Source organism: Tauraco erythrolophus, chromosome 5 (genome assembly GCF_009769465.1).
Source record: "Tauraco erythrolophus isolate bTauEry1 chromosome 5, bTauEry1.pri, whole genome shotgun sequence".
Lineage (NCBI taxonomy): Eukaryota > Metazoa > Chordata > Aves > Musophagiformes > Musophagidae > Tauraco > Tauraco erythrolophus.
The window spans coordinates 62,289,428-62,316,446 of record NC_141469.1 but is presented as its reverse complement, the minus strand read 5'-3'; the positions used below and the strand labels follow the sequence as shown (position 1 = coordinate 62,316,446).

Genomic DNA, 27,019 nt, shown 5'->3' with positions numbered 1-27,019 from the left:
TTCTACTGAATAAATACTATTCTTAGTGCTTACAGAATCAAAATGGCAGGATGGTAATGTCTTCCCACACCAGATTTTCTTGTCCATCTCTTTGTTATTAAGATGCGAATGTTTGAACACTGTCACTGATCTAGATAAAATATTACCATATTTTTTAAAAAAAATTACTCTTTTTGAAATTTTTTGTATGTAAGAAAATGTAAAAATATTTTATATTTAAGAAAAGCCAAGAATAATTGGCATAAAACAATTATTTATCTCTTTGATGATGTAAAAGGTGTTTGGCTGTATTGTTGAAAATGAATCCCTTGAGATGCTGTAATCTTCATAACTTCTCCATTTAGAGTATCATCTTCAATTATTGTTATCAGTCCCTCAGCAATTATCGATGGGCTGAAAACAAAAAAAATGTTATTTGAGAATCATGATATAATAGAACATGTGAAAAGGACAAGTAAAGAAACTCAATGTAAATCTATATGTCCTGAAAATTAAACAATCTGGTATTTGAACAAAATTATTTTCAAGGAAAGCAAAGGTAGTATGAGTGTCTCAGGAGAGAAATTCACTCTCCTCAGTCAGGATGTACAATGTAAAGTGGCAAATTTACAAATCTCATTTCTTTGCTCTAGTTATTGCTAAATCCCTGTGGACGTCCAGCTGCCACTGGGCTTCCTATCAAAGTTTTCTGTCCAGGCAATGGCCAGAAGTAATCCTTACACAATCCTCTGCAGCTCTTTGCTTTTGCTTTCTCCTGTTTCTGTAGCAGGACTGACATACAAATTAGCGTAAGGAGTATTTTTGTCACATGCATTTTGCTGTGGTCAATAGCTGTAATATATTTTACATATGAAAAAGCGTGAGCGAAACAACACAGTCATACAATTTCCTTTGTGCAAAAGTACCTGAGCAGCTAATTGTTAGAGACTGAGAAAGAATTAAAAAAATATGACTTTGTTTGTCTTGTCTCACACTCTTTCCTAGCTGTCTGCTTTTGGCCTTTGTAGGCAGTACCATAATAGGCTGGGTAACTCTTTGATCTGATCCACCATTGTCACTGCTGTGATCTTACGAGTTTAGTCCAGTTTTGTCAGTTCTTGCTCTGATTTCTGTCTTGGTTCACTTGCAAATTTTGTGGAAATTCAATACAAATTATACACCCTGTATCTCACAGTAAGCTTGATTGAATAAATTTGTGAAAGAACATCAAGGCCTAATAAAACTAATACACCATCTTTAACTTGGCAATTTGATTTGCACTTTGCTGGGAAATGGGAATGCATAAAGAGAAATATCTCTATGTAGGTGATACTCTTAAAATAGCCTTGGCTATCTGCCATTTGTTCCTTATATAGAGGATAACACATTTGATAGACTTTTATCTGAGGCAGGTATTTTTATTTTAATTTAATTTTAATTTAATTTTAATTTAATTTTAATTTTGCTTAAAGTGCTAATGTGTGTGTGCTTGTTCTCCATTAATGAAGGCAAAAAAAACTCTGTATCTGACTTGACTTACTCCATCACACCATAGAACTGCATCATATTTTTGATCTCATCCTTATATGAATAATATTGTCCCATATTCTCTTCTTTATCTATTGACTGAAGAATTGGTGTGTTGACAAATCCTGGACAAATTGTGTTGAGTCTCACACCGTAGTTTTCCATATTAGCAGCTAACTGGAAAAGAAAGAAGTCAGGCATTCATCATCAACATTTTAAAAAAGCATTGCGTAAGTAATTTTTCAAAGAATGAGATTTACCACTGAGTACTTTTCAATCTTGCCTAGTACGCAAACTTTGTTCCTACTGATTGTTTTGTTTCAACAATTATGTTTGAAACATGTTTTCTCTAGTAATCCTACTAGATTACTAGGAAAAAACTATCTATTTTGCTTGGTCAACAATTTAACATGAAATAAACACTCTTTCCACACAGCTGTTTTTTTCAAATATTTTTGTTATTAGTGCTCTTGGCATGTCATTAACAGTATTCTAGGGTGATGATATAACTCTCATAAGCAAAACCAAGTAAAAAATAATCTCCCAAATGTATGCTTCCAATCTTATAAGAACATTCTTACTAAAAGAAAACTGTCTGGAATCAAATCAAGATTTAACTCTAAGATTGTATTTACCTTTCTCATGTCAACAGAAATAGGATTTCGTCTCTGCTCCTAGAACTGTACTGCTAAACCTTTCCAGCTGCTCTATTGTCCCTGCCAAGGGATGAATCTATCACTGAGCATCTCCACAGGAAAGTCCCTGTGAACTCCAGGAAAGAGGCAGGAGTTTTTTTCAAGAAGCAGTTCAGGAACATGATGAAAGCAAGCAGCACAAATTGTTCTGAGAATGGTAGGACCCTTCATTTGTGGTGCTACCAGTGCGTGTGTGTAGCAACGAAGTCTGATTGACATCCAGGCATTGTTGAATGATGAATGAATTATACATGATATATCCAAGAATAACCATAATTGTTCAACACTAGTTCTATTTATTTTAACATTTAACAGGAATCCTTTCTGGTATTATGTTAATCACATGTAATTTTCATGGTATGGTAGCCTGCCCCTTTGGTCTGGAGAAGAAAAGAAACTGAAGTCCTAAATGTTTTGTACAATACCTGCCCAATGTTAGGCTGTACTGCCTTTCCCGGTAAATACAGTGATTCGCTGTGTTTATTACTCTTTTTCTCCTTGATATTCTCATATGCCTTAGAGACAGCATTTCCTGTAATATTCTAGCAGATCCTTTCTTTTTGAACTTAGATTGTGATATTTATATTATCACAAGAAAACAAAACCAGAAAACTAAGTGTCACATGCTGTGGCTCATATGTTATATGCAGCACTTATCAATATTAATCTGTTTAGGTTAATCTAAAAAAAAGAAATTACTTGGGTGGGGAGTGGGGGAGTAAAACATGGACATACTACCCAAATGATCATTTCAGGTACTTTGTTCTGGAAATTAAATTGGAAATCTTATATGAGTAGACTATCTTTAAGCTTAGCCTATGAAAGTGAATCATATTTGCTACCTCAATGTTATTTTATCTTACTGCTTGTTCAGTTTAACTAGCAAGTTTTGGAGTCAGAGGCTAAGGCTTACTATATGGTCATATAACATCTAACATGTTCCATCCTGAATGTGTCATTTTGTGTTTTCAGTGTGTTAAGAGTTGGTAAGAATAAATAATGGTAACATTTTTGTGTTCAGGTAGTTTTTTGTACACTTTAGTACCTATTTATCATTAAAAAAGTCATCAGTGTCACTTATGAGTAAGAAAACCAAAATGTTAAATGGCTGGGATGGAGTTACGAAAAATACTTTTAAAGCTTGGATAAGATTTTGACTTTTGGGCTCCTCCCACTGTCCTTAAATTACTTTGTAACATCTTTCTTCCATGCTCCCAAAACCTCGACTCTGTCATAAACACCCATAAGCCTTACTTATTCCATCTTTGGATTCTCTTTGTGAAAGGAGGGAACCTCCACTGCTTCAGACACTTTGTTTTCTCTAAGAAAATTAGTTCCAGTCGTGTGACAATAGAGAGGGAACATGAGAAACTTAGCATATTCCCAAAGAGCTGCTGCTACTATTTTCAAAAACACATACTTACCGCTATTGACCGTGTGAATCCAATTACACCATGCTTTGTAGCACAGTACACAGGTTGGAATGCAGCAGGCATGAGTCCTTTAAAATAAAAAGGTAGCTGAATAAAGACGCTAGGTTATCCTATTTATGGTTACCTTAAACACACATATAGGTCTACAATGTAAAAAATTAGTGATGGATTTATAGAGATGCAACAAAATAGATTAGTAAAAATTTGCAAATTGTATTTCCCAATCTGACGTAGGCTGAGAAAAGATATGAGATGGATAAAACCATGAGAATTCAAAAGAAGAATAAGGAAAAAAGTATAACTTTTAAGAGGAGAAGTGTCTATGAAGTATGACTTAAAATGGAGGACAAGATCTGGAGGAAAACATTCAAGGATGAGATTTTTGAGACCTCTTCTATGAATCTGTAAAGTATTTAAAATACATAAACTATGTAAAGTATTTTAGATAAAGTTTGCTGACACTCTAGCTGCTGATGTGTAAACTGGAGACTTGCAATCATTTGCAGTGATTTCAGGGAGGAAGTTTGGGGAAGGGTAAGGGGAAAAAGCAAAATCCCTTTTGACTACTGCAACTGGTCTAATATTATCTTTGTAATATATCAAAATCTAAGCATAATGTCTGACTTAAATCCCTTGCCTCTGTGGAATAGTAACAAAACTCAGCCTCGCATAAAACTTTTCCCCTATCCCTAATGCAAGGGAGAAGAATGAGTGTGCTGCACGGCCGACTGAAGCGCAGTCAGCCAATACATCTGCCTGTGCGATGTTGTTACGGCTTGTTCATTTAACGATGTGGGTAGCACTATAACAAATACACACTCTTTTGCAGAGTGGTTTTTGCTCAGAGGAGCGAGTATAAACAAAGTAATTCAGACTTGATACACCAACTGAGGTGGTGTAAAATTTTTTGCTTACAATACTACTCTGGTAATATTTAATAGGTGATAGTTTTTTAAAAGAGATATAAATGAATTAGAGAAGCCATTTTGCAATAAGCAAATGGACAAAACACTAAGAAGTGAATGCAGGACCTCAGTGCAGAGAGAGTACAGAGGTAAGTGAGTAAACTCTGTGAACGCAGTGATAAGATGAAGACCTCAGATAGTGAGCAGAAAGAAATGAAAGCAGAGATGTCAATAGGAAAGCTTTTTGAAGCATTTTCTAGATTGAATTAGGTTGGCTGAAAAGGATTTCACGGTATGGTATCTCCTACACTGGGCTCTGTTCTGGAATGAAAAGCCAGGAGGAAGAATATTAGAAGGGAACAGGAAAAAGAGTTAACAGTCCTGGGTAATAGCATTGCTATCCTGTTTAAGGAAAAGGAGAAGTAAAATGAAAAACGACTGCTAACATTGTAAACATTTGTGGTTGGAGTGGGAGAACACAAAATCATTATTTATAGCAGAGAAAGAAGAAAGAACGGAAGTTTTGGAGGAAAATTAAGAACTTAATTTTAATAAGACTGATTTTGATGGCAAAAAGCTGGTCAAGAAGACAGACCATGAAAATTTCTGCCCACTATGCCAATTTCCACTATACAGAGCGAGCTGAACTGGACCGGTTCCACCTAAAAGCTAGGGTCTTGTGAATAACAAACCACAACCTGTTCTAAAGTTAGAAGATAGAATTTTCCTGTGTTCCTGAATGCGGTATTGTAAAACTGGATACTGATTTTGATGTGTTAATGTTTGATTCTAATGGAAGTCATCCCAATGAATATCTCAGATCTTTCATATCTTTAAGTGATGTAATCAAGACAGAGTGTGACTTATCTCAGTGGAGAATACGACCACTCCAAGACTACCTGGCTTTAAGTATGGATTTGCCAGAAAAACTATATATGCCGGACACTTGTATGGGCTCTTTCATCTGGAATCCATTTTGTCTGAAGGAAAAGACTTTCTAAGATGGCACAAAGTTCTAATCATAACCCTGGAAGCTTCAAAACAAAAGGACAAAAGGTCTGCAAGTCCCCTCATGATTTGAACTTAGACTTAGGATTGAGGGCTAAATTGGCCAATGAAGTATTCCATATCATGCAATGTCATGCCCAGTGTATAGATGAGGTCTGACCTGAAAGAAGAGCTCTTGCTCTTCTGGGGCCTCTCACTCTCAGACTCTGAGTGCACTCTCTCTCTGGCCCTCTCACTTGTCTGGGATTGCGATGTCACAACTTATCTGTTTCGGGATCACTTGCTGGGATGGGACAGGCATTGGTCACCGGTGGTGAGCAGTTACACTATGCCTTACTTGTTTGTATATATTATTATCATGTTATATTTATTATTATTATTATTCTTAGATTGCTCTTATCTCAACCCACGAATCTCCTTCCCTTTTCCCCTTTAACTCTCTTCCCCATCCCCTGGGGGTGGGAGAGGGTGAGCAAGTGGCTGTGTGGCATTTAGTTCGCAGCTGGGCTAAATGATAACAATGCTACATTGGCAATCCAGTTAAAGTGATGCTGTTATTAACACTGTTCAGTGGTGGGAAATTAAGAACTTAGCCTAGTGGCTGGTTGTTCTCTTAAACTTGTATTTATCTGCTAAGCTTGGATTAATGTGTTATGCTTCTGATTGAGAACTTGGTTTATGAAAAATGGCTTTTGTATTGTCTCCTCTGGGTTGTGATCACAACACAGCCTTAATGTTCCTCTGTTTGTTGACTTTTGATGATCATCACCATTCTTCAAATAAATGGAAACATTGGAATATTAGCACATTAGAAATATTATGATACTATATTTTTTATACTCCTGGGTAGTTTTACATGTTTTAAAGAAAAAAGCAATCCCAATGAGGCTACAGCTAACAGATATGCAAAAGACAAAAATCTACTGCGGAACACAGAGGAGGAATTTTTTTTAAGCATTTTTGAGACAACTTACTTGTTACTTGAGACAGAAGATAAAGTCAAGAAATAAACAAAGGAAGGGCTTAGCTCACAATAATGAAGTGGAATAAGTTTCAAAGACCTACTTAAATGTTAAAAGAGCAGGAATAACTAGGCAGGAAGGGAGGAACAAATAACTTTTTTTTTAATCAAAACATTAAAACCAGTTTTTTTCTAACTGAAATTATTATTTTTAGCTAAAGTAGAGAACCAAGAAGAAATCAATTAATGCACTTTCAGTCAAAACAACAACTATGGAGACTAGTCCTAGCATCCCTCATCCAAAACAATGACAGTCCTGGCTCACTCTTGTTCCTGAGTTTGGCAACCAGAACCAAGATGTGGGATTTCCAGGTTTGAGATGAGGTGTCAGGCTTCTCACTACAACTGTTTATTTATCATGGTCAATAGTTTCAATATCCACATCTTGAGAAATTAGTATTGGAAGTGAAGGATTGTATCAGTAAGCTTTGCTGAAACTGGTATTTCCTCTTAGTCCACTGAAGAGTTTTGACGAGTACAGAATTAAACATTTTTCCCCAGGTATGCTTTCCTGCTGAGCATGTTGCCCTCAGAGATTTGAACGAGTCTTTCTTTGAATAAGATTTATTAGCTTTTAGATGACCTTTCTGCCCCCTATTTTCTCCATGGGTGCGCTGCTAGGCAGCTTGAGACAAATGTAATTTCTGTTTGATAGTATCTTTAAGTTTCATTAATTTTTGGAATAGCGTACTTCATGTTTGGATGAGCATGGCACAGAGAACACAAGAACCCAAGTCAATTTTCTAACATGGCTGTTGATCTCATGGAGGCTTTGGGCTCATCTGAATGCAGCACTTCTACACTAGGATTATGCAGTGATTAAGCTCTAGTCTCAGTTATACTTTAGACACATATATTTTCTGTTAAAACATTTAAATATGCTATTAAAACATTTAACTTTTCTCTCACTAATGTGATAATCACAGTATCTTATGGCATCCTAAAACTCTAAATTTTCACTGTTTATGAAAAAGACGTGAAAATGCTGAAAGGTGTGTTTTGGCAAACTGATGGAACCCATTTAAAAGCAAACCAAAAGTGTGCTTCTCCATATGTTGGGAAATATTGCCAAAGTAATTTGTTTTGCTTTCTATATTAGGTTTGTTTTATGAAATATTCTTATCAAAGCCTATTGCAACACATAGAATACTTACAAATAAATAACACCACAAGATTTAGCCATATTTATTTAAATTAAACGTCTTTCCAAACCACATTACAGAAATCCCCTTTGTCGCCTTCAGGCAAAAGTCTGCGTAAACAGTATGGAATACGCTTGCAGTGTTCTTTGAAGGCTAAAGCCTCGTTTGAAGAAGTGGATATGTAACTAGAGAAGCGAGCTAGGGGTGTGATGGTCTTACAGAGCGATGAGAGAATTGATTCTCTCATTCTTAAGAGTAGGGAGAGGGTACAAGATCACATTCATTATGTCAGCTGTAGTGCTGTGATCTGTGTGAAAACAAAGAAAACACAGAAATCCTAGCAAAAATTCTAAGCTATGCCATTTCTAGGAAATTTTTTAACAATGAACTGGTCTTAAGGGAACAATTTCTAAGTTTTCTAACCTCATTCCTCAGGTTTACAGGAGAATTTAATAGTACTCAGAAAATTCACACCTATCAGCCACTAATTCCCAGTCACACTCAGAACCTCATTCCTGGAGGTTCTGCTCAGCATCTTCTTTTTTTACAAAGGGGAGGGAACAGAAGCTCTTTCATGATTCTGCACTGAAGGTCCCAGTTTTACAGCCATTTATGCCTTTGCTCCACTGTATCACTGTGGTAAAGTCTTGCCTTTAATCAATAATGCTGACCATATGCTTGTCTTTGTTCTTGTAATACATGTAGGATCAAGTCCTAAAGAAGCCTGTTTGCTGCGAGTGGTACTTTAAGCATTTCTTTTGGCTGAAAGCTTTCTATAGGAGGAGGACAAACTGGCTGCTTGTGGAGCCTGAGTGCTTGAAGTTGAGTGTAATTAAACCACTGGTATGGCTGTACATCAGAAAGGTATCTGGATACACTACACATTGTACTCATAAAAAGCTAGCACGATCTGATGCTAAATATTTTACTAGTTTTTAAGCCCTCTATGAATAGTTTCCTTTTTCTCTTTTTAATCTGCTAGAATCCAGACAGATACAAATTCAGTTTTACAGAATATCTTCTTGAAAGTCTGAAGGCTATCAAAACAAAAGTGCATGTACATATATGATTTCCCTTTTCCCCTTTACTTAATAAAAGTGTATATGTACCAGCCTCCAAAACGTAAGAGACACTAAATCTAATTGTGTGAATAATCTCAGGAGTTAAATTTAGTTTTGTATGCTTTTTCTGTTGCTTGCAACTATTCTGTTAAACAAAATAAAAATTAATTTATGTAGCTTCCTACAGAAGAAATTTTAGAACATTTTACTATTTAAATGTGAAATGCAGTTTATTAAAATGCAAAAACTTGCAGCCATTGACATTATCTTTTATGGGGGCAAGTTGGCAGTAAAACACGTTTCCCATTATCTCAGTTGTTTAGCAGCATTACTTCCTCTTGATATGAATGCACAAATCTGATAAAATTGAGAAAGTTTTATAGCTTCGAGATGCAGTGTGTTAGGAGTCGAGTGCTTGCTCCGTGTCATTACATATTTCTCTCCCTTTCGTATTTAGTCCTATCTTGTGGAGACACTAAAGAAAGGAAGATTCAATACTGGAAAGAAAGGGTGGATGCTCTGGCTCTCATCCAGCTGAATGAACACTTTAAGCATCTACTTCATAGGAAACATTTGAGTAGTTCTGTGGGTGTTTGGAAATACAAAACAGTAAGGCTTGATTCTGTCCCTAGTTCAAATCATTGGCAAAATTCCCATGGTGAAGAACTGGAAACTAATTAGTGGGTAAAGAAAATATTATTTAATGTTACGTAAGCACTAAATATAACTCTTTTTGCTGCTCAGCAAGACAAGAATATTTGCTGTCTGCAGAGCGTATCTGATAAAATCTTACGCAATCTTACACAGAACTTGGATCAGGGGGATCAAAACCTCTCAAAAGTTTAATGATCAACAGAAGCTAGCTCTGAGAAAAGAAAACACTAGAAGAGAATGTTAAACAAGACGATGGCAGTTTGCCTTTTATATATGGAATAAACTGCAGGACTTGGACCTTCAGACTGGAAAGGAGAATTAGTCGCAAAGCACAAATAACAATAAATAAATAAACAATAAAAATTAGCGTATGTCAGCTTTTTAAATATGTTTTTCCTTATGACCTTGGGAACAATTGCTAATTACAAGCTATGTAAAAGCAAACAAGGCAAAGAACACTTTGTTTTTGACAGGTTCCCGCAATCATTATGGCATAATTTTAGTGTTTAAAAAGTAAATAAATAAATACAATTTTTAATTGAAGAATTAAAACGTCACTTATAAACTCCTACAAAATAGAGAAAACCCAAATGGTCAGGTCTTAAAATCAAAATAATTTTGTATTCTTTTGAGACTAGTTAGAAATGCAATCAAACCACTTGCTACCTCTGCTCTTTCTTAAGCACTACACGGGCATCAACACTTCTCTGAAAATGTTTAATCTTTTACTTGTGTTGATGAACTCTTGTACTGCAACAGCAGTTTCCTTCGGCTTAATTTGATCCCAATACAAAGTACATTTGAGCCAATGGAGATAAACTTACTGACATCGGTAGGCAATGTGTTAGGCAGCGTTGCAAGTGCTGACTTAAAGACAGACACATGAAGACTTTTAATAAAGGACCTCTCACTCGTATGAGGGATGTACATACATTAAATCAGATCCTCCAGATCCACATGCGTTATGTCAATAGGGTGAACTGGACTTCTCATTACAAAAGCCAAGGTTTGCAGGCGAATTTAATAGTACTCAGAACATTCACACCGGTTGGCCACTAATCCCCAGTCACACTCAGGAACTATGGCCACTGCTGTTTTACCAGCTTTTCACTGTTAAAACACATAGGAATACCCTGGAATAAAGTGACTATCATTTGGTATTCTGCATGGATACTAAAGAAAGCACTGACAATCCAAGTGTAAGCCAGCATACGTATTATTTTTCCAGGATAGTATGAGAGTAGAAAGAGAGAACAAACTCTTAAAGCAAACAAGAAAAAATGCAAGTATTTCCCCACAAACTTGTTGAGGAAGGATGTCAGGTGACATCATTCTCTATTTACCATTTCTCCTTCAGTTGTGTTTTTTTTAGTTATGAGCCCAGCCACTGCAACATGCGTACATACAGGAAAGGGAGAAGGATTCTGTCTCACACCTGAGCAGCAATAACCCTGACTGACTTAGAAGCCATATAATTCTTTTTTTTTAATGCTAAAAAATTGGAATAGAGTTATAGCATAGACAAGTGGTGAGCAAAGAATGTGCTAGCTCAATCTCAATGAAATATGAGTGTTAATTATATGGCTTCTCAAACAGAGGTAGATCACATCTGAGAGGACTTGGAGCATGGACAGAATTGATGTGTGACAATCTTCATTAATAAAGTAGACACAGTCTAATCTTAAATATTCCTATAGCTGTGCTCCTATGGAGTTGAATGAAGGGCCTGGTACTGCTTCCTCACTTTCAGTGAAAAAAGATTGTCTGATAATCTTTTGTCTGATTGTCTGATATAATATAATATATTTATATTATAAATACTTTATAATATAAAAAATAACCAGATTTAAGGTAACCGTGAATTCAAATTAGGTCTATACATTAGACTTTGTTTCTTACACACAGTGTGGTGTATGTAATGTTTCAATTCAGCAGTGTTGTTGAATAAGCACAAAAAATTGAGTCCACTTAGGTTTTACTCAATGTGTGGCAATACTGAAACCTGAAAAAAAGCTACTGACATCATGCTCAAGATTATTAAATATGAGACTGATAGGTTAGGAAAATTACTAAATTTTTAATTGAACTGAGTTTAAAAAAGTAAACGAAAAGTTGTGGTCCTTTGATATTACTTTGGTTGCTATGATGAAAACCAGGTCTAAATGGGAGTAAACAGGGAAGAGCCATAAGAAAGAGGAAAAAGTGTGACCGATCAGTGTGATTAATATATTTTACAAACAAACCCGTAAGTAGAAAGTGTTTATACAGAAAATGTTCTTACCTGCCAAAGACGACATATTAATGATTACTCCTCCATCACCTCCGTTTCCTTTTCTCATGTATTCTAGGCCGAGGTAGGTTCCTCTAATCACAGATGTCTGTTATAAAGAGAAAAAGGATGATTATATTCAAAATACGTTTCTTTTGTGCTCCTAAAAACTGAATCTTGTTTTAATCATGGTGGATAGAACTTGTATTGCTTTACCAGTGATCTTATTTATGCTTGGATGATTATAAACACAGACGACATTCCACAGTAATGCAACTCAATAACTTCAGAAGCACAAGTGCCATGGATAGAAATAATAGCAGCTTAATTATTTCTGTTATTAAGATATCAATAATCAAACTGAAAGGTTACAATGTGAAATAAATGTCATGAAGGAAATGAAATACAGAAAAAGTAAAAAATTTATAGATGAAACACACACTTCATCTGAGGATATAAGAGGTGGATGAGCAATTGGGATTGGACCCAATTCCCAGTGTTTTTATTGAGACAAACTGCTCTATATTGTGGAAAATATACAGGCTGAACCTGAAGATAACACCAACACTTATAACTCCGTTTGGCTCAAGACACGAGATCCCTTTTTAGGATTAAGTTGTATGTCATATTTCTGGTCTCAGGATATTAAAAGTCTGTATTTTTTTCTGACTGAAGTTACTAGAGTTTTACCATTCCTCTCAAAAAAAGATTAATCCAAACGGACAAATACAGATAAGGTAAAAAAGCATTTGAAGAAGTGTGAAACACAGTATCAGCATAATATTATCTGCAGTATGTGATTTTTAATTTTTTTTTTAAAGAAACATCTTCGAGGAAGAAAATTTTACTGAGACCTCTATAATCTTTATTCCTTAAGATCTGTTTTTGAATCCTACTGTAGTCAGAACTTCTGCTACAATTCATCTCACTAAACTTCAGACATTTTAACTGAAATGCCTAAAGATACATTGAGCCTGGGGTTATCAGCCTCCTGAACAAATCAAGTGATTGAGTCTTTCCCAGAGAGTAAGTCACTTTACCAGAGGCTTTATCAAGTGACAGTAGAAAGGCAGAGACAGTGCTGCTAGTGGAAGATACTAATTTTAGTGAAACATTGCAATATTACTGCGTTAGTGATGGGTTTCATAACTGTTTACTTATTTTGTTAGATCTCTCCATAATCTATTCATGTTTGGTTTAAAAATGAACAAATATACTGAGTTACTTTTTTTTTTTTTGGAAATGTTATTTCAGTTTTTAAATGAGAACTTCATTTATATTTTATTACTGTTTAGTCCTATTTATTTGACCTAGATAAATTAAGGTGTTCAAAAGATGAAGTGGCCTTACAAATATGTTCCCATCTGAGATGTTCACATCGCTGAGAGTTTTGGTCAGAGAAGGTCTACAGAATTGTGAATCATGGAGAAGGAAATCTCTCAAAGTAATAAAAAAAACACAGTAAAAAGAAACCTCTATATGACTAAAACCTAATGGATAGCAGCTAGGTGTACTGGAAAGAAAAAGTTTTTAAAATCAGAACACTAAGTATTTTTCTACCATTATCTAAATTCCCAAGCCAAAATTGGAATAAAGACATGTACAACATTTCATTTTTACTAGCTGATAGTTTTAGACATACGTGTTATAAAACATAAAGTAAAAGTCCTAATTCAAGTTCAGTTGCCCTTCACGCTTATTGGTTTTAACAGGAAGCAGATTTGGAAGACTGCGTGTCCTGCTTTATTAATATTGTTGTTTGTCAAAGCCGCCCACTGACAGAGATAAAACAACTTGACACCTCATTACCAAGTCTGCTCTGGAATTTCAGTAAAGAATCAGCTTTTTAAATTTTCTATATTAGCAACATTTTATGTGATATTTTCAATATCAATGTATTTTCAGTATAAAAAAACACCACAAAATATGAATAGTTCAAAATTCTGAAATAACATTTTAAACTTTTCTTAAACAAAAATTTCCTGTAAAAAACTTTTTGTTTTTCTCCTGGGAAGTTTTATCTTAAATAACATACTTTTTAAAACGTTTTGATTAATATCAAAAGAATGTTATTGATTATATGTTTTAACAGAAGCTTTCCAAAAAACTGTCTTCAGCAGCTTGTAAAGTACCAAACTAAATCTATATTTCTCTTGCATGTCCTGGAAAGTTTCAGAGCTGCTATAAAAGTAGTCAAGTACTGTTTAATGTTGACGTAGATTTTAAAGGATTTATTGAAAACCAAGGTCGTTTCAACACCCAGTGGTGCTGCTGTATGGTATACTTCTTCCAAATATAAATTCATTGGCAGCTCAACTGAAATTGGACTTGCACTTCAGGGTGGGTGGTGTTTTTTAATATATACATGTGATAGGCTGTACAAAAGACATTTTAGAAAGAAAGGGGTTAATGCTGCCTATGGAGAGTTGGTGCAGGTCCTCTCATGCCCTGGAGCAGTGGCTCAGCCTGCTGAACAGAGAAAGAGAATTCCACTTAGGATGATTAGAGGAAATAAATCAGTTGGAGAAGGAAGTAGCTTGAGGCTCCTTGAGTATTTTTCTCTTCCTCCAGCCTTCTTATTCAAAGAGATAATAGAGCTAGATGAGTCTTTGGCCAAACCACAATTATAAGACAAGGAAAAAGTGAGTAGTTTGACTCTCCTATCAAAATCACTGTACTGCTCTTTTTTCTCTCTAGACTCCATTAACTTAGCATTTCTTCAAGCAGCTGGGGAAGCCTTCTCCTTTACACAGATATTGTGAGAGGTTGTCTTCAGAATTAATGCAGACTTTCATTCATGTATTGCCCTTACACCTGCTGTCATCCTTGCAAAAAAAGGTCTCATTGAGTGTGGCTGATCTCAGGTGACATGGCTATTTCTGATGTTTGGTCTGGTAACATAAAGAATTATTCTGGAGAGAAACTGTGAAACAAATATATGGGGTGAGAACAACCCAGCTGTCTGCACACTCAGCAGATGGCATTTCAGATGAAAGGTGTTGTGTGACTGATCTCCCATTCTCATGCCAGAATTCCTCTCTCTCCAGGAGAGAAAATCCTCTCAATAGTTCCTCAAGGAAGAACAGCAGTGGCTGAACTTACTGTAGTACAAAGGTCATACAATGTGTGCTTAGAAGCCTTAGTGCCACTTTCCAGTTGAGCCTGCTGATCCAGCTGGTTGATAAAGTAAAGCTGGCTCTTGTATCTGGGTGCCAAACGTTCAAATGAGAAAGAGGTTCTCCAAAGAAAAATAGCATGTTGTTTTTGTAATGAAATCCATCTTTGCAAGTGCATAAATTGCAGCCTCAGGCCTCCTCTCATATGAAATGTGACTTTCGGTTCCTATTTGTTGACGTCAGAATACTTCATCTGAATTCTAGAAGAAAGCTTATGAGCTATTACTTCACTATACCGTGAAATACACAATAGAAAGTAAAACAGGAAAAGAGTGATGCATTTTGTACAGTCCGGTTTCCTGGTTTTGGGATATTATGAAAAAGGTCTGCAATTTACCTTTCAATAAACTAAAGGTGTTTTCAGATTGCGTAGTTCTCCATGTATACTTTTAAGAATAATAATTTAATCCTATGCTCTTAATCAACGATAATTCATAGTTTGTCTATTGCAAATATAAATTCTGGGAAAGTTAGTATTTAAAATTACCTAATTAAAAAAATTGTCTGACTTGTTTTAAGATGAAAATGTACTGTGAGATTTAACTTTCTACAACAAAGCATGATGCATTTTAGAGTTGAATTTTTTACAATTCTTTTGTTAGCTGCATGGATGTTGTCCATAAATAAATATGTCAAGAGAGTAGGAAAGTAGTCAAATTTGCAATTAAATGCAGGTAAAGCAAAAATTGGGATGGCTGACTCTTACTTATTTTTTTTTTGCTCCTGGTTACTAAAAGCTAGTATTATTAAAATCAGAAAATCATCAAAATGGTTGTCTTCCTAGCTGTTGAAAAAACTGTGATCTTAGTGATATTGCTGTTTGTTTTCTTACCAAAACACAGTGTTGTACTGTAGCACATGACGGAGATGAACCATCAAGGTACCCTGCATGTCTAAGTGTACTCCCAAGAGAGGCAATTTTACTCTTCAACTGCCAGTAGAAAATTTAGAAATTTTTCTCTTGAAGTTATAATGGTGAGTGTGGGAATATCTCCTAATATTAGCTTCCATAAATTACAGATTAAAATTAGAGGAGATCAGACATTTTGAAGTGCCATACAGTTAGAAGCCCAAAACTTAATATCTGACAGCATGGTAAACTTTGCAAAATATTTGTGCAAATACTCAAAACATTTGTAGTTCCTTTTGGAAGTATCATATCAGTAATCAATAACTTATTTAACAAATTGTTAAATGGCAATTTAGATATCAGTGTCAAAATCAGAAACAAAACTTACAAAATTTCTGATTCTTGACATTTCTATGTATCCCACGGCTGTATAGTTTTAATTGTATTGTTCTAAAAGAAATCATATATTGAAACTCTGATTCTAAGACAACTCCAAGTCTTCTATAGAGACCTAATTAAATTTTTTTCTGGCATTAGGAACCAGTGTTGTACAATGTTCTTGTATTACAACATTATACCCGTAAGTCAATTTTCATACTCTGTGTTTCGTTTTAGCTTGATCTATTAAAAAAAAAAAAAAGAAACGTGCCCTTCAGTGACAGCGCCCAGAACATCATTAATCCTCCTCCTTTGGTAAGTGACAACTGCTTTGAAAGTTATTTAGAACACCATGCTTTTTTTTCTAGGTTTCAAGGCAGGTGTTCCAACTGACATAGTTTTTTATACCTGTTTAATAAAATTTCTCTTGCCACCTCTTGTCTGATACTTCTGCTGTCTCCTTATGCATGCTAATGTTTTATGCTGATAAACAATATCTGCATTCCTTCAGTGCTGAAGATGACTGTTCTGTTGTTATCAATGTGATAAGGCAATATGAATTCCTTTGAAAGAACAAAATGATAATCAGTAGCCAGTCCTAACATTATATGTAGGTTCAGTGCTAGGAATACCGCACAAAAAACAAATGAAAGGGCCATTGACTTGTGGTTTCATAGAGCAGGTTAGCACAGAGCTGGAATTTGACCCAAGATCATTTGACTTTCATACTGTGATGTTGTAAATTGATGGCTATCTATAAGGAAATATTTCAAAGTACTTTATGAACTGTGTAAGATGAACTTCAAAAGTCTGAAACTAAGTGCTGCTAGTGATATCCATGGAAAATTTTAGCATATTGCTGTTGGACAGGGAGGTGGGACTGATTTTGTCTTTAATGTAGATTTTCTAGGAAGCAGACAAGTTGTAGCAAGCATGCAAGTCCCTTGGCATTCCTATATATAAATTACTTTACTTGCTATATGAAATGAATTTACAGGCTCTTGAGTTTGATTTTCCAGCTCAAAATGTGAAAAACAAGACGTCTAGGGAGGGAGAGGCAGAAAACAGAAAGGAATGTGCAGTAGGATTTGATCATTTGCTAGAAATCAGTAACTTTTGTACAATGTGGGAGTGAAATACTATGCTTTAGTTTTTTACTGTGCAGTTTTCTTTCCTTTTTCCCGCCCCTCCACATTCCTAAAGGACATAGAAATTGTATTGCATTTTGAGAAGCTGGGCTTAAGGAGTTCTTAGTTTGAAGAAATTTACTTTTCATTGTACTTCAACATTGGTTACTGTAAACATACATTAAAACTGTAAGCTAAGAGGTTCATTGACTTACTGTGCAATTAAGGTAAGTCTGTGTCCTTCCTAGTGCAGTATGAACAACAAAATAACTATACTTACAGGCTTCTTTATGCGCTTATAGGATTGACCCTCATGCCACTGATTTCAAGGTAAGTGGCACTTCTCACTTTTTGGTGGCCACATCTCTCCCTAGGCATTAGTCCTCTTTCTGACATCAAATAATGCTGAAGAATAAACAACTAAGCCATTGAACAACAGAGTTAGTGTATTTCTGTTTGTCTTGGAATGCAAACTTGGTAAACTAGTTACCTATGCCATTTTATCTTCTACAGATAGTACTGTTTGTTTTGTATTGTTTCTATGTTGGTAGCTTTAAGAAACAGTGCTTGCCTCTATCTGTACTATGGGACCTGGTGGTAATTCCCACCTGCTGAATCCAGCTATGTATCGTGGTCACATTATTTGGGGTTCAGTCCCTGTCTTTTCCCCTGGTACACTGGGAAGGAAGAGCAAGGTATATGGACCAGAAGAAGGTTGCAGCGTACTCCGAAGGGATGCCTTTTACTGCTTATACAATGGAATGGCTTTGTGATGATCGTGAAGTTTTTGTCGCAAAAATAAATGAAATTGCTTCTGAAGTTTGCCTAGTTACCCTTCTGGTTTCTGCTGAGACGTTAATTGGCCTTTTTAGGAATAGCTCCTTACTGATGAGCAAATGAATTGATTTTGCAACGTTTACTACTTGCTAGAACCTTTATTAAACCATGAGCTACACTGAATGGAGCCGCACACACACATATATATACAGAGAGAGATATAGAGAGATATATATACAGTGTTGCATTCTCTTCTCTGTAGTACCAATCTAAGTATTTTGCAGGGAAAAACTCTGAGTTAGGTAAACTTCATTTTAGAAAAGGATTTTTCTAAATTCACAGAAGCTTGTTACCTTTGTCATTTATGGAAATAAATTATGCAAACCCATGAAATATGTAAAAACTTGGAGTTGTTGGGTACTGCCACATTTTGCCTAGTAATGAAGGATGAGACTGTTGTGCACAAATTTTAAATGTGTATTTGAATTCTACTTCTCTCTGGGCAACACTTAAACAATTGAATCCCATATGACTGGATTTTTTTTGGCATGCACAAGTTATGGCCTACAATTTAATGTTTACCAGAATAATACCCATAAACAGGAGATAATTGTGATTTTGCTGTCAAATTCTTTCATGAGTCTATTTAATTTCATTTGGGGAATCAATTTAAATATACCTACAAAATAATTAATTTGTTGACATCAGAAAACAAAAAGATAGTCAAAATGTTATGTAAAGTGCTTCTGTACTTTTGATTCAGGTAATGTTTGAAATGTAAGCATATGCGATACCAGTACTGCTATATTTAACTGTATTCTGCAACCTGTGTCAGTTTTCAGAAATCTCTGATATAAGCATAAAAAAGGAACCTCCAAGTAAATTTTGGGATTGTCTTAGTATAAAATGTGCTAAGTGCATTTGTAAAGAGAATAGATACTGTAATTATAGCAGCCACTATAATTACTCTGGTTCTGGAAAGCCTACATCATCAACACAAGATAAAATTAGGGAAGCTGCTTAGAACACCAAATTGTGTTTAACTAACATATATGTTCAAGGCTCCTAAAGATGTGGGCACTTTTCTTTCTTTACGGACTTGAAGAGAAACAAGTCAGATAATGAAATTTCTGGGTTCCTTAGGCATAAGATCTTGTAAAGTTGAATGCAAGAAACACTGTTCTTGTCATGCTGGAGGACTGTAGGTAGGACTCTTGATAAGAATGTACGTATGTGTCATATGCCCTTGTGCTACTCTGTGCACAGGTATGTGTGTATATAATGGGCTGTTGAAACTACATTGGTAATATCCATTTAAAATAGAATTCTTGTATGATTGCCAAGATCTTTTTTCATATAGCATAGTAACAAGAGTGTACATTTGTGTGGGTATGAGTAGTTGAAGCTGCCATTGGTCAAGCTGATATCGATCAAGTCAACACTCTCAGCTTTGGAGTTCTGAGGTAAGGAATGGATGGCATTGCTGGAATACTCTACTAACAAAGTTAATAGAAATATTAATAAGTTAATGAAAAGGTGGATATTTTTTGGCACAAAACATAGCAAAACACTGGAAAGCACTGCAACAGAAATCTCTTTTTAGCCATTGATACTCTTCTTCCCCCATCTTTATCAAGTTGTCTTTTCTCGTTCTCAGAAAACTGTAATGTCTACAAGCAGGAATTGTGGCTTACTTCTATTTTTTCTTTCTAAACTAAGTCCCACTTTTTGAACCTGCTTCTTCATTTCTGTTCATGCTTTCTCAAGCAGTACTATCAGGGAACTTCCTTACACTCCTTTAAAAATGTTCCTGAAGACCAACCGGTTCTGTGAACTGTTTCAGCCATAAAGAACACACCCCATATGTTTGTTCTGATTTATCTTGCTCTGTACTGCTCTACTTTTGTACTTTGTACTTTAAAATGGGGCAGGGAATTTTTGTTGTATGAATATATATAAATGATATCACTAAGATGAAGACTGGCATGTAGAAGTTTGGGTTATTTCCCCTTTTTTAAAGTAGAAAATATGTGCATAATCTGTAGCAAAATGTGTGGCCACAGAAGTTATTCCTGTTCTTAAGGATAGTACAACAGATACTGTTCCCTGATGTCAGGGAAATAGAGACATTTTAAAATCATATATTTCATACGTATTTTGATCCATTCTCTATGAGAAGCAAAATATATTTTATGGAATCAACCAATGTAACATATTACATGCAGCAGCTGTTATTTTTCCATTGCTATAGTTAAAAAGCAAAAAGTACAAAATGTTGCATCTTGGTTTATGGAAATCACAGCAACTAGACGGAAATGCCCTATGGAAATAAGTAAGTTAGTTGACTCAAGGTTAGACAGGGAAATAATGTTGAAATCAAAAGATAAATGAAGATATCTGGATCTTAGAGTCCTTGATTTAGTCCACATGGCTGTACTTCTACTCTGCTTGATCATTTTAGACATTCTTATTCCAGTCGCCAGCATGTATTGATGAATTTTTTCAACCTTCAACTATGAATTAAGTCCTAGGACATTTATGGTGAACTTTGCTATACAATAATATATAAACTATATAATCTTCCTCTTTTTTTTTTTTTTTTTAATTATTTTTATTTTTAGGGGCAGTAGCTTGATAGTTAAGCATATAGATGTGTAAGACTTGGATTCCAGTTTTTATTCTACTTGAGATGGTTCAAACCCACCTATGGTCTGCTTCAGTCTAATCATAAGACAAAAAGAATAGTAGAAGGATATTCTAAATGACTTCTGTTTGGAGCTTTTGGCATTGAAAAATTGTTTGGATATCACTCTAAGTTAGAATATTTACCTGGACACTAAATATCTTCAAGATTTGCTGATCAGAAGTACCTTCATTATTTTAAATTTAAAGATGGATCAAAGACAAATGTATTTCTCACATGGACTTCAATTTTTCTGGTAACGACTAACTATCTGTGCTTGCAAATTTGACAGGTGGATGGCTGCCTACAGTAACTTGTATCCTGCGTTAAACCAGGCACATAAATAAGGAGACAAACGTAATCTAGAACACAGGTGAAGTCTGCTTTCAAATTCAAGGGACCAGTACTAATAGATATTGATGTTGCATAGCACTGAGGATGTCACACTCCTGTTACTTCACAATATGAAGTTTCCTGATGTTATATTTGTCAGAATAGTTTTGAAATGAAAAAGGGAGGAATAAATATGTGTAGTTAAATCTTAAAGAAAATGTAAATAAAAGGCAAAGGAAATCAAAAGAATGAATTTCTCTTCTTGCAGAAATTTTAATCTGTGGTCTCAGTTCAGTCCCTTCCAAGAACAAACAAATTTGACCTTGAATAGATATAAAAGATGAAGAAAAAGTATTATTAAATTTAACCTTTTTTTCAAATATATATTTTCCTATTAATTTTTCTATAACTTGTCTCATATACAGCTTGTGTTACTTGTCCTGGCTTTTTTTTTGTTAGTTTGCTTTCATGAAGGCATTGGGATTCAAAGACTCAGGTACGTTTGTCCTTAAACTTTTGACAAAACCAAACTTTAAATTTTCTTATCCTGAGCTTCTTGTTGTGTTGACAAATTCCTAACCACTGATTGGAGAAAACTCCACCTTGCACTCTTCCAAGCTTCCTTTTACTATTTTCTACTAGATTGTAACACTTTGTAAGTATGGTCATAGGGGTGACTTGCTGATTCATCATTGAATTAGAACTTCACTAGTGGCAGAATATAAGCTTGTCAGTTTTATTAACCTAGAAGTTTGGTCTTTCCTTTGGAGTTTAGATCCTAGTGTAGTCAAAAAAAAAAAAAAAAATCAACTGAGAAACAGATATTGTGGCCTCACCAGACAATATCAAAGAAGTGGTAATAGTCTGTTTGAAAATAAATTTTACAGGCTCGTTGAATGTACGATGTTTTAGCAAGTAAGTGCTCTTGAGTGGTATGATTCTATCAGTGGTGATGGTGAAATGGCCTATATTAAAAGTTCAGATTGTATGCTTGCTTCATTGGTGAAAAAAATGTGGAGGTCTTGATTGAACAAGTTTTCTTGTAACACCAATAAATGGCAACTTATTCTCTAACGCAGGCCAGCTGAGTCTCACAAGTAACTAAAATGTTCTAAAACACTCATATAAAGAGACTGGCCTCCTGTGGATGCAACTCTACTGCTTTGCACACCAAATTGTTACACCTACCTGGGATTTCATTAAGTTTCATAGAAAAAGATTTTTGTCTGGTGTTAGTCTGAGTACCTCTGCACAGTGTTGTATGTCTTGGATACACAGTTTAAAGGATCCACCACACACACACATTTATTGGTTAGTACATATGCAGCTACGTGATTATTGTTCCGATAGTTGTGTTTACCAAGCCAGTAATCCATGTTCTGTCATATGGCACAATTTTGGTACAAGCCAAGGGCTGTCAAGTTTGTTTCGGCACTAAATAAAGTAAGAACATGTGAAAGAAGATAATGCTTACCAAGTTAATTTGTATAGTGCTTTCCCAGTCCTTCTCATTGTTCACTCCAGCATTATTAACCACAATATCCAGCCTTCCAAAATGTTCAAGTACTTTTTTGAAAGCACCTATAGTAAGATCCAAGGGTGAAATTTCTCAGCACTTATGGAAAGTAAAATATAAAAATGCAATGCATGCATACAGATTAATGTTTTATTAGTCTACCAAAATGTCTTCACTGTTTTTTTAACCACTAATGAGCAACATGCAATTCGATTCTTTATCTAACCATTCACCAGTATTAAACATATTCTGGAAAACTGAAAGGATTAAGGTACCATAATCACCTTTTCATTCAGTTTTATAGTGCCTGATAACAGGAGCTAATGAAAGTTCTTAGCACCCATATATTTTTTATTAGATAGCATGTTTGGCACCCTAATCGTGTAAATTAAGCATTTATAGCTTGATTTGTAACAGTTTGATATAGATAGTGAATTCAAGATTTGGCACCATCTATTTTAAGCAAAAAATAAAAACTTCATGTGTTCGGAACAATTTTCTTTATTGAGTCTGAATTTAACCTAAGAATGCAATTCTTATTCTGTGATATAACAAATATGCATTTTTCAGCTACAAATAGTTCATCATAATTCTTGTTTAAATTTATTCCTTTATGACTAAACTGTTATACATCCTACTTGTCAGCTAACTCTAATGTTTTGTTTCTCAAATTCAAATCTGCTTCCCTCTGTTGATGAAAACAGTGACCGGTCTTCCAAAGAATTTCAAAATAAAACTGGGAAACTTCCACATTGACATTGTGTTCTCCCAGGTGACAGTGTTCAAACTAAGATAAAAGATGTGTATGGATAAACATGATGATGTCATAGTGATGAACAAACTCATCTATGCTGGCTCTGCTTTGACAGAGTAGTTGGATGAGATGACCTCCAGATGTTCATTCCAGACTAAGATTTTCCATGTTTGCAGACATTATCTGACATATATATACAGCTTGTTTGTTTTTCCCTCCAAATATTGTTCCTTGACACTAAATATTTATGATTATGTAAACCAAGACACCACCCCTCAGTATTGTTTTGAAAAACATTGTTTGGTGACTGACTAAAAATCTAGAGTATTTCAGGTATACTGAAATTATGCTTGACAGATCTTAATGAAACTGCTTCACTGTAAGGTGATCCCAGGACCATCTTAATTCTCGGATCTTTGGTCATTGGCTACTAGTGTCAATCAGGAGTACAGCAGCAGCTTTGAGAAATCTACTTTTTTGCAAGAGTTTATAAAGTTTTTTTCTTGCAACAGATTGTTGGTACTGTTCCAGTCTTTTGTTTGCCTGAACACTGCAGGTCCATGACAGTCATGATCTTGTCATCAGAACAAGAGCCGGGCAGCTGACGGGAAAGGTTTTATTTGTCCAACTGCCTTTATTGTACAGATTTTGTTAATATTCTTATTTTATGCTAGAATATTTTAATATTACTAAAGTATCTATTTTTGGCTGTCTGCCTTTCTGGCTTTTATTATATTTGTTAGCTAATTCATTCTCTAGTTTCTCAACTTAACTCACTTCTCATCTTTGCAATCCTGCATCAGTAAGGGAAAACGAAAACCTTTGGCTTTATTAGGAACAGAACTGATTATTAACTTACTTTCAATGAGTAAAATAAATAAAATTTGGGTCCTCAGCCTCCAAATTTTGGAAATTGGCTCTCTGATTCCCTTTTAAACCTTCTCTAAATAGTATCTTTCATCAGCCTCATTCTTAATAGAATCTTTTGCCTTCAAAAACTGCCATGGATAATACTACCTTTGCAAGTTACTTGTTTCTTTAAATTCACACAGTCTTGACTAATTGTCCTTTTCTAGTTTACACATTGAGAAAAGAGCCAAATGCTTTTTAGCTGTTTGCATATCTATGTTAAAGTAACGAATGATTATCAAATTTGGAATATTTCTGGTAAAAGTTTACCTGCCTACAGTAATCCCATCTATAACCTATCCACAAAAAAGAATTCATTATAAATTCTTAATAAAGTTATCACCCACACATCGGTGTAAACAGACTTGTTCTTCCCTTTCCAAATGTAGAATAATTCCATGTTTACATTGCACTCTACTTAGTGCTTATGGAATCATAAAAATTAAAAGCAGATGATCATATGAAATATTGAATGAAGAAAAACAAAGAGGAGAATCCATTTTAAAGGAGAGGTAAGAAAAACAGTGGAAAGTAAGTACTAACATCAGTTATATGTGAGCTTCCTAAATATTCATGAAAAGCAAAAGTAAATGTATGCTGATTTTTCGAAAGTGGGACAAGATACAAGATTTTTGTGGGGAACTATGTAAAAGAGCCACCAGAGAAAAAAGCACAGGCAAGACTGGAAAGTAGATGAAGCAGCTGATTTGCTCCCAACAAGTCTTATGTACCTACAGATACTAGTTCTGGTTCTGTGACTTGTTTCATATTGAAAGAGCTAAAGTTATAAAGGAGGAACTTCATTCGTGCATATGACCTTTAACATACAAAGCAAGTACAGGACTTGATGCATCCACTAAGAAGTTTAAACACTAGGACCAAAATTAATCTAAGTTTATTAAGTGGTGGCTTGCAATTACAAATGAAAAAATAGGAAAACAAGCAGTTAAAAAAAAAAAAACTTTAACCAACAAAACCACTAAAAAATACCCCAGAAACCCCAAAGGACTGTAAGACATGATTGCAAAGGTATGCTAAGAAACCTGCAGCAAGAATAATGGAATATTGGAGAAACATAAGCAGCAGCTGCCTGTTGCTCTCAACCCTTGTGAGAGCCTGTTCCTATCATACTCTGATTGCTCTTTTCCTTCTAACTTGGTTCCAAAATCTCCCTTGCTGACCGATCCTGCTCACTCCAGTTCCCAGTGCACACTCCATCGGTCCTTGCACTAGTCTTGCACTAAAGGGAGGAGGAATCATGGGAGACAAGCACACTGGGCTAACATCCATGCTGCAGCACATGCTATTCCTATCCCTAGGATGCTTTTTCTCACTCCTAGATTACTCCTCCCACTTGGAGAAAAAGTCAATAATCAACCTTGCTGATAAAAACTTTGTTTGCTGATTAGAGCAGATCTCAAATTTAAAGACCAGCATATCTCTTACAGACAGACAACTTACAGTTTTGGAATTAGGCATAATCGTGCTAGCTCAGAGCAGTGAACAATATTGCTGAATTCTGGACTCACTGCAAAGTTTTGTGAAAGAGGAATGGACACACTCAATCACCGCTGTTGAGAAAGCGGCCCATGGAGCGTAGCGAATAAAAACAGAGCTAAAAACGTTCACATCTAGCCTGGAACAGATGAATCTGAGGAAAGGGCACGGACAAAAGTCATGGCAGAATCTGAATCTGAGTCACTACCTATGAATGTATCTCTTCAATAATGACACTTTGATGAAGTGATGTGCCTGTTACGAAATATAGCAAAGGGTACATCTGCATTATAAGATACCCTAAGAACTCAGTAGGGAGCACGATTTATCCACTAAGTGAGAACATAAATAAAAATCATACATGAAGGCAGCTCTTCGTTGCTCCTTGCATCTGCAAAACGTGTGCAAAATGTTATCAACGCATGTTTAACACCGTGATAAAGTGGTGTGCCATATTTGCCAAATCTGCTTGCGGCTACAGCAGCACACGTTGAAAGCAAGCGTGCTGTATGGAAAGAGCACTGCAACCCAGATCAGAATTTATTACTCCTGTGACGAGAGAATGCAGCTTGGTGTCTGTACTGAAGCCTCATAAAAAGCAAGTCTCTGCTTTAAAGTTTATGTATATTACTCATAAAATAACAATTATCTTCTGCAGAGTCTTTCATGCAAAAATATCACAGACAGCATTCAATGGACCTGATTTCTTTGGCTTTCCTTTACGATGTGCCAAGTAACACGGTGAAATACACACAGGCTGGTAGCAATATTTCACATTTGCAGGTTCAGAAACAAGTCCTTTTTGAGTCACTGTCAGAAGCGATTGGGAGTAGGCTGTCCTCCAGAAACCTTAATTGCACACTTATTGGTGCAGCAGCCAGCCCGGGCTCCTTCAGGTTGCTGCATGTTAAGCCGGAGCACAGCGCTGACAGTTTCCCTCTTACCTTTCAGCTGCTCCGGGTCCGTAACGTCGCACTGGATGAACACCGTCCTCTGCGCTTCGAACTGCTCGTCCAGGGCCGCCTTGCTCTCCTGCCCGGCCTCCGAGTTGCGGTCCAGCAGGGCTACCTGGGCGGGAAAGGGAAGGAAAGGCTGAGCGGCGGCGGGCGGACACACGGACCGACGGACGGCTCCCCCGCCAAGCCCAGCCGAGGGGGCTGTCGCCTCCCCGCGCCCGCGGGAGCTGGCCGGAGGCGAGAAGCAGAGGGGAGGGGGCTCTTCCCGGGGCTTACCTTGGCGCCCTTACCCAGCAGCGCCTGGACGAAAGCCCTGCCGATGCCCTGCGCCCCGCCGGTGACCAGAGCCACCTTGCCATTGACGTGCAT

The 27,019-nt window shown here is 35.9% G+C and overlaps 1 protein-coding gene across 2 annotated transcripts; it reads right to left on the bottom strand.

The window, feature by feature from the left end:
* Nucleotides 1–254: 254 nt before the first annotated feature.
* HPGD (15-hydroxyprostaglandin dehydrogenase) lies at nucleotides 255–27,019 on the bottom strand. 2 transcript variants are annotated; one of them, XM_009986548.2, is made up of 7 exons: nucleotides 26,927–27,019; nucleotides 26,639–26,762; nucleotides 22,493–22,599; nucleotides 11,707–11,803; nucleotides 3,626–3,702; nucleotides 1,520–1,683; nucleotides 255–393 (listed from the first exon to the last, which is right to left on the bottom strand). In XM_009986548.2, the coding sequence occupies exons 1-7, from the start codon at nucleotides 27,017–27,019 to the stop codon at nucleotides 255–257; spliced, it is 801 nt and encodes a 266-aa protein (XP_009984850.2). The 2 variants fall into 2 exon arrangements, with proteins under 2 accessions (XP_009984850.2, XP_086468355.1); XM_086612229.1 differs by lacking the exons at nucleotides 11,707–11,803; nucleotides 22,493–22,599.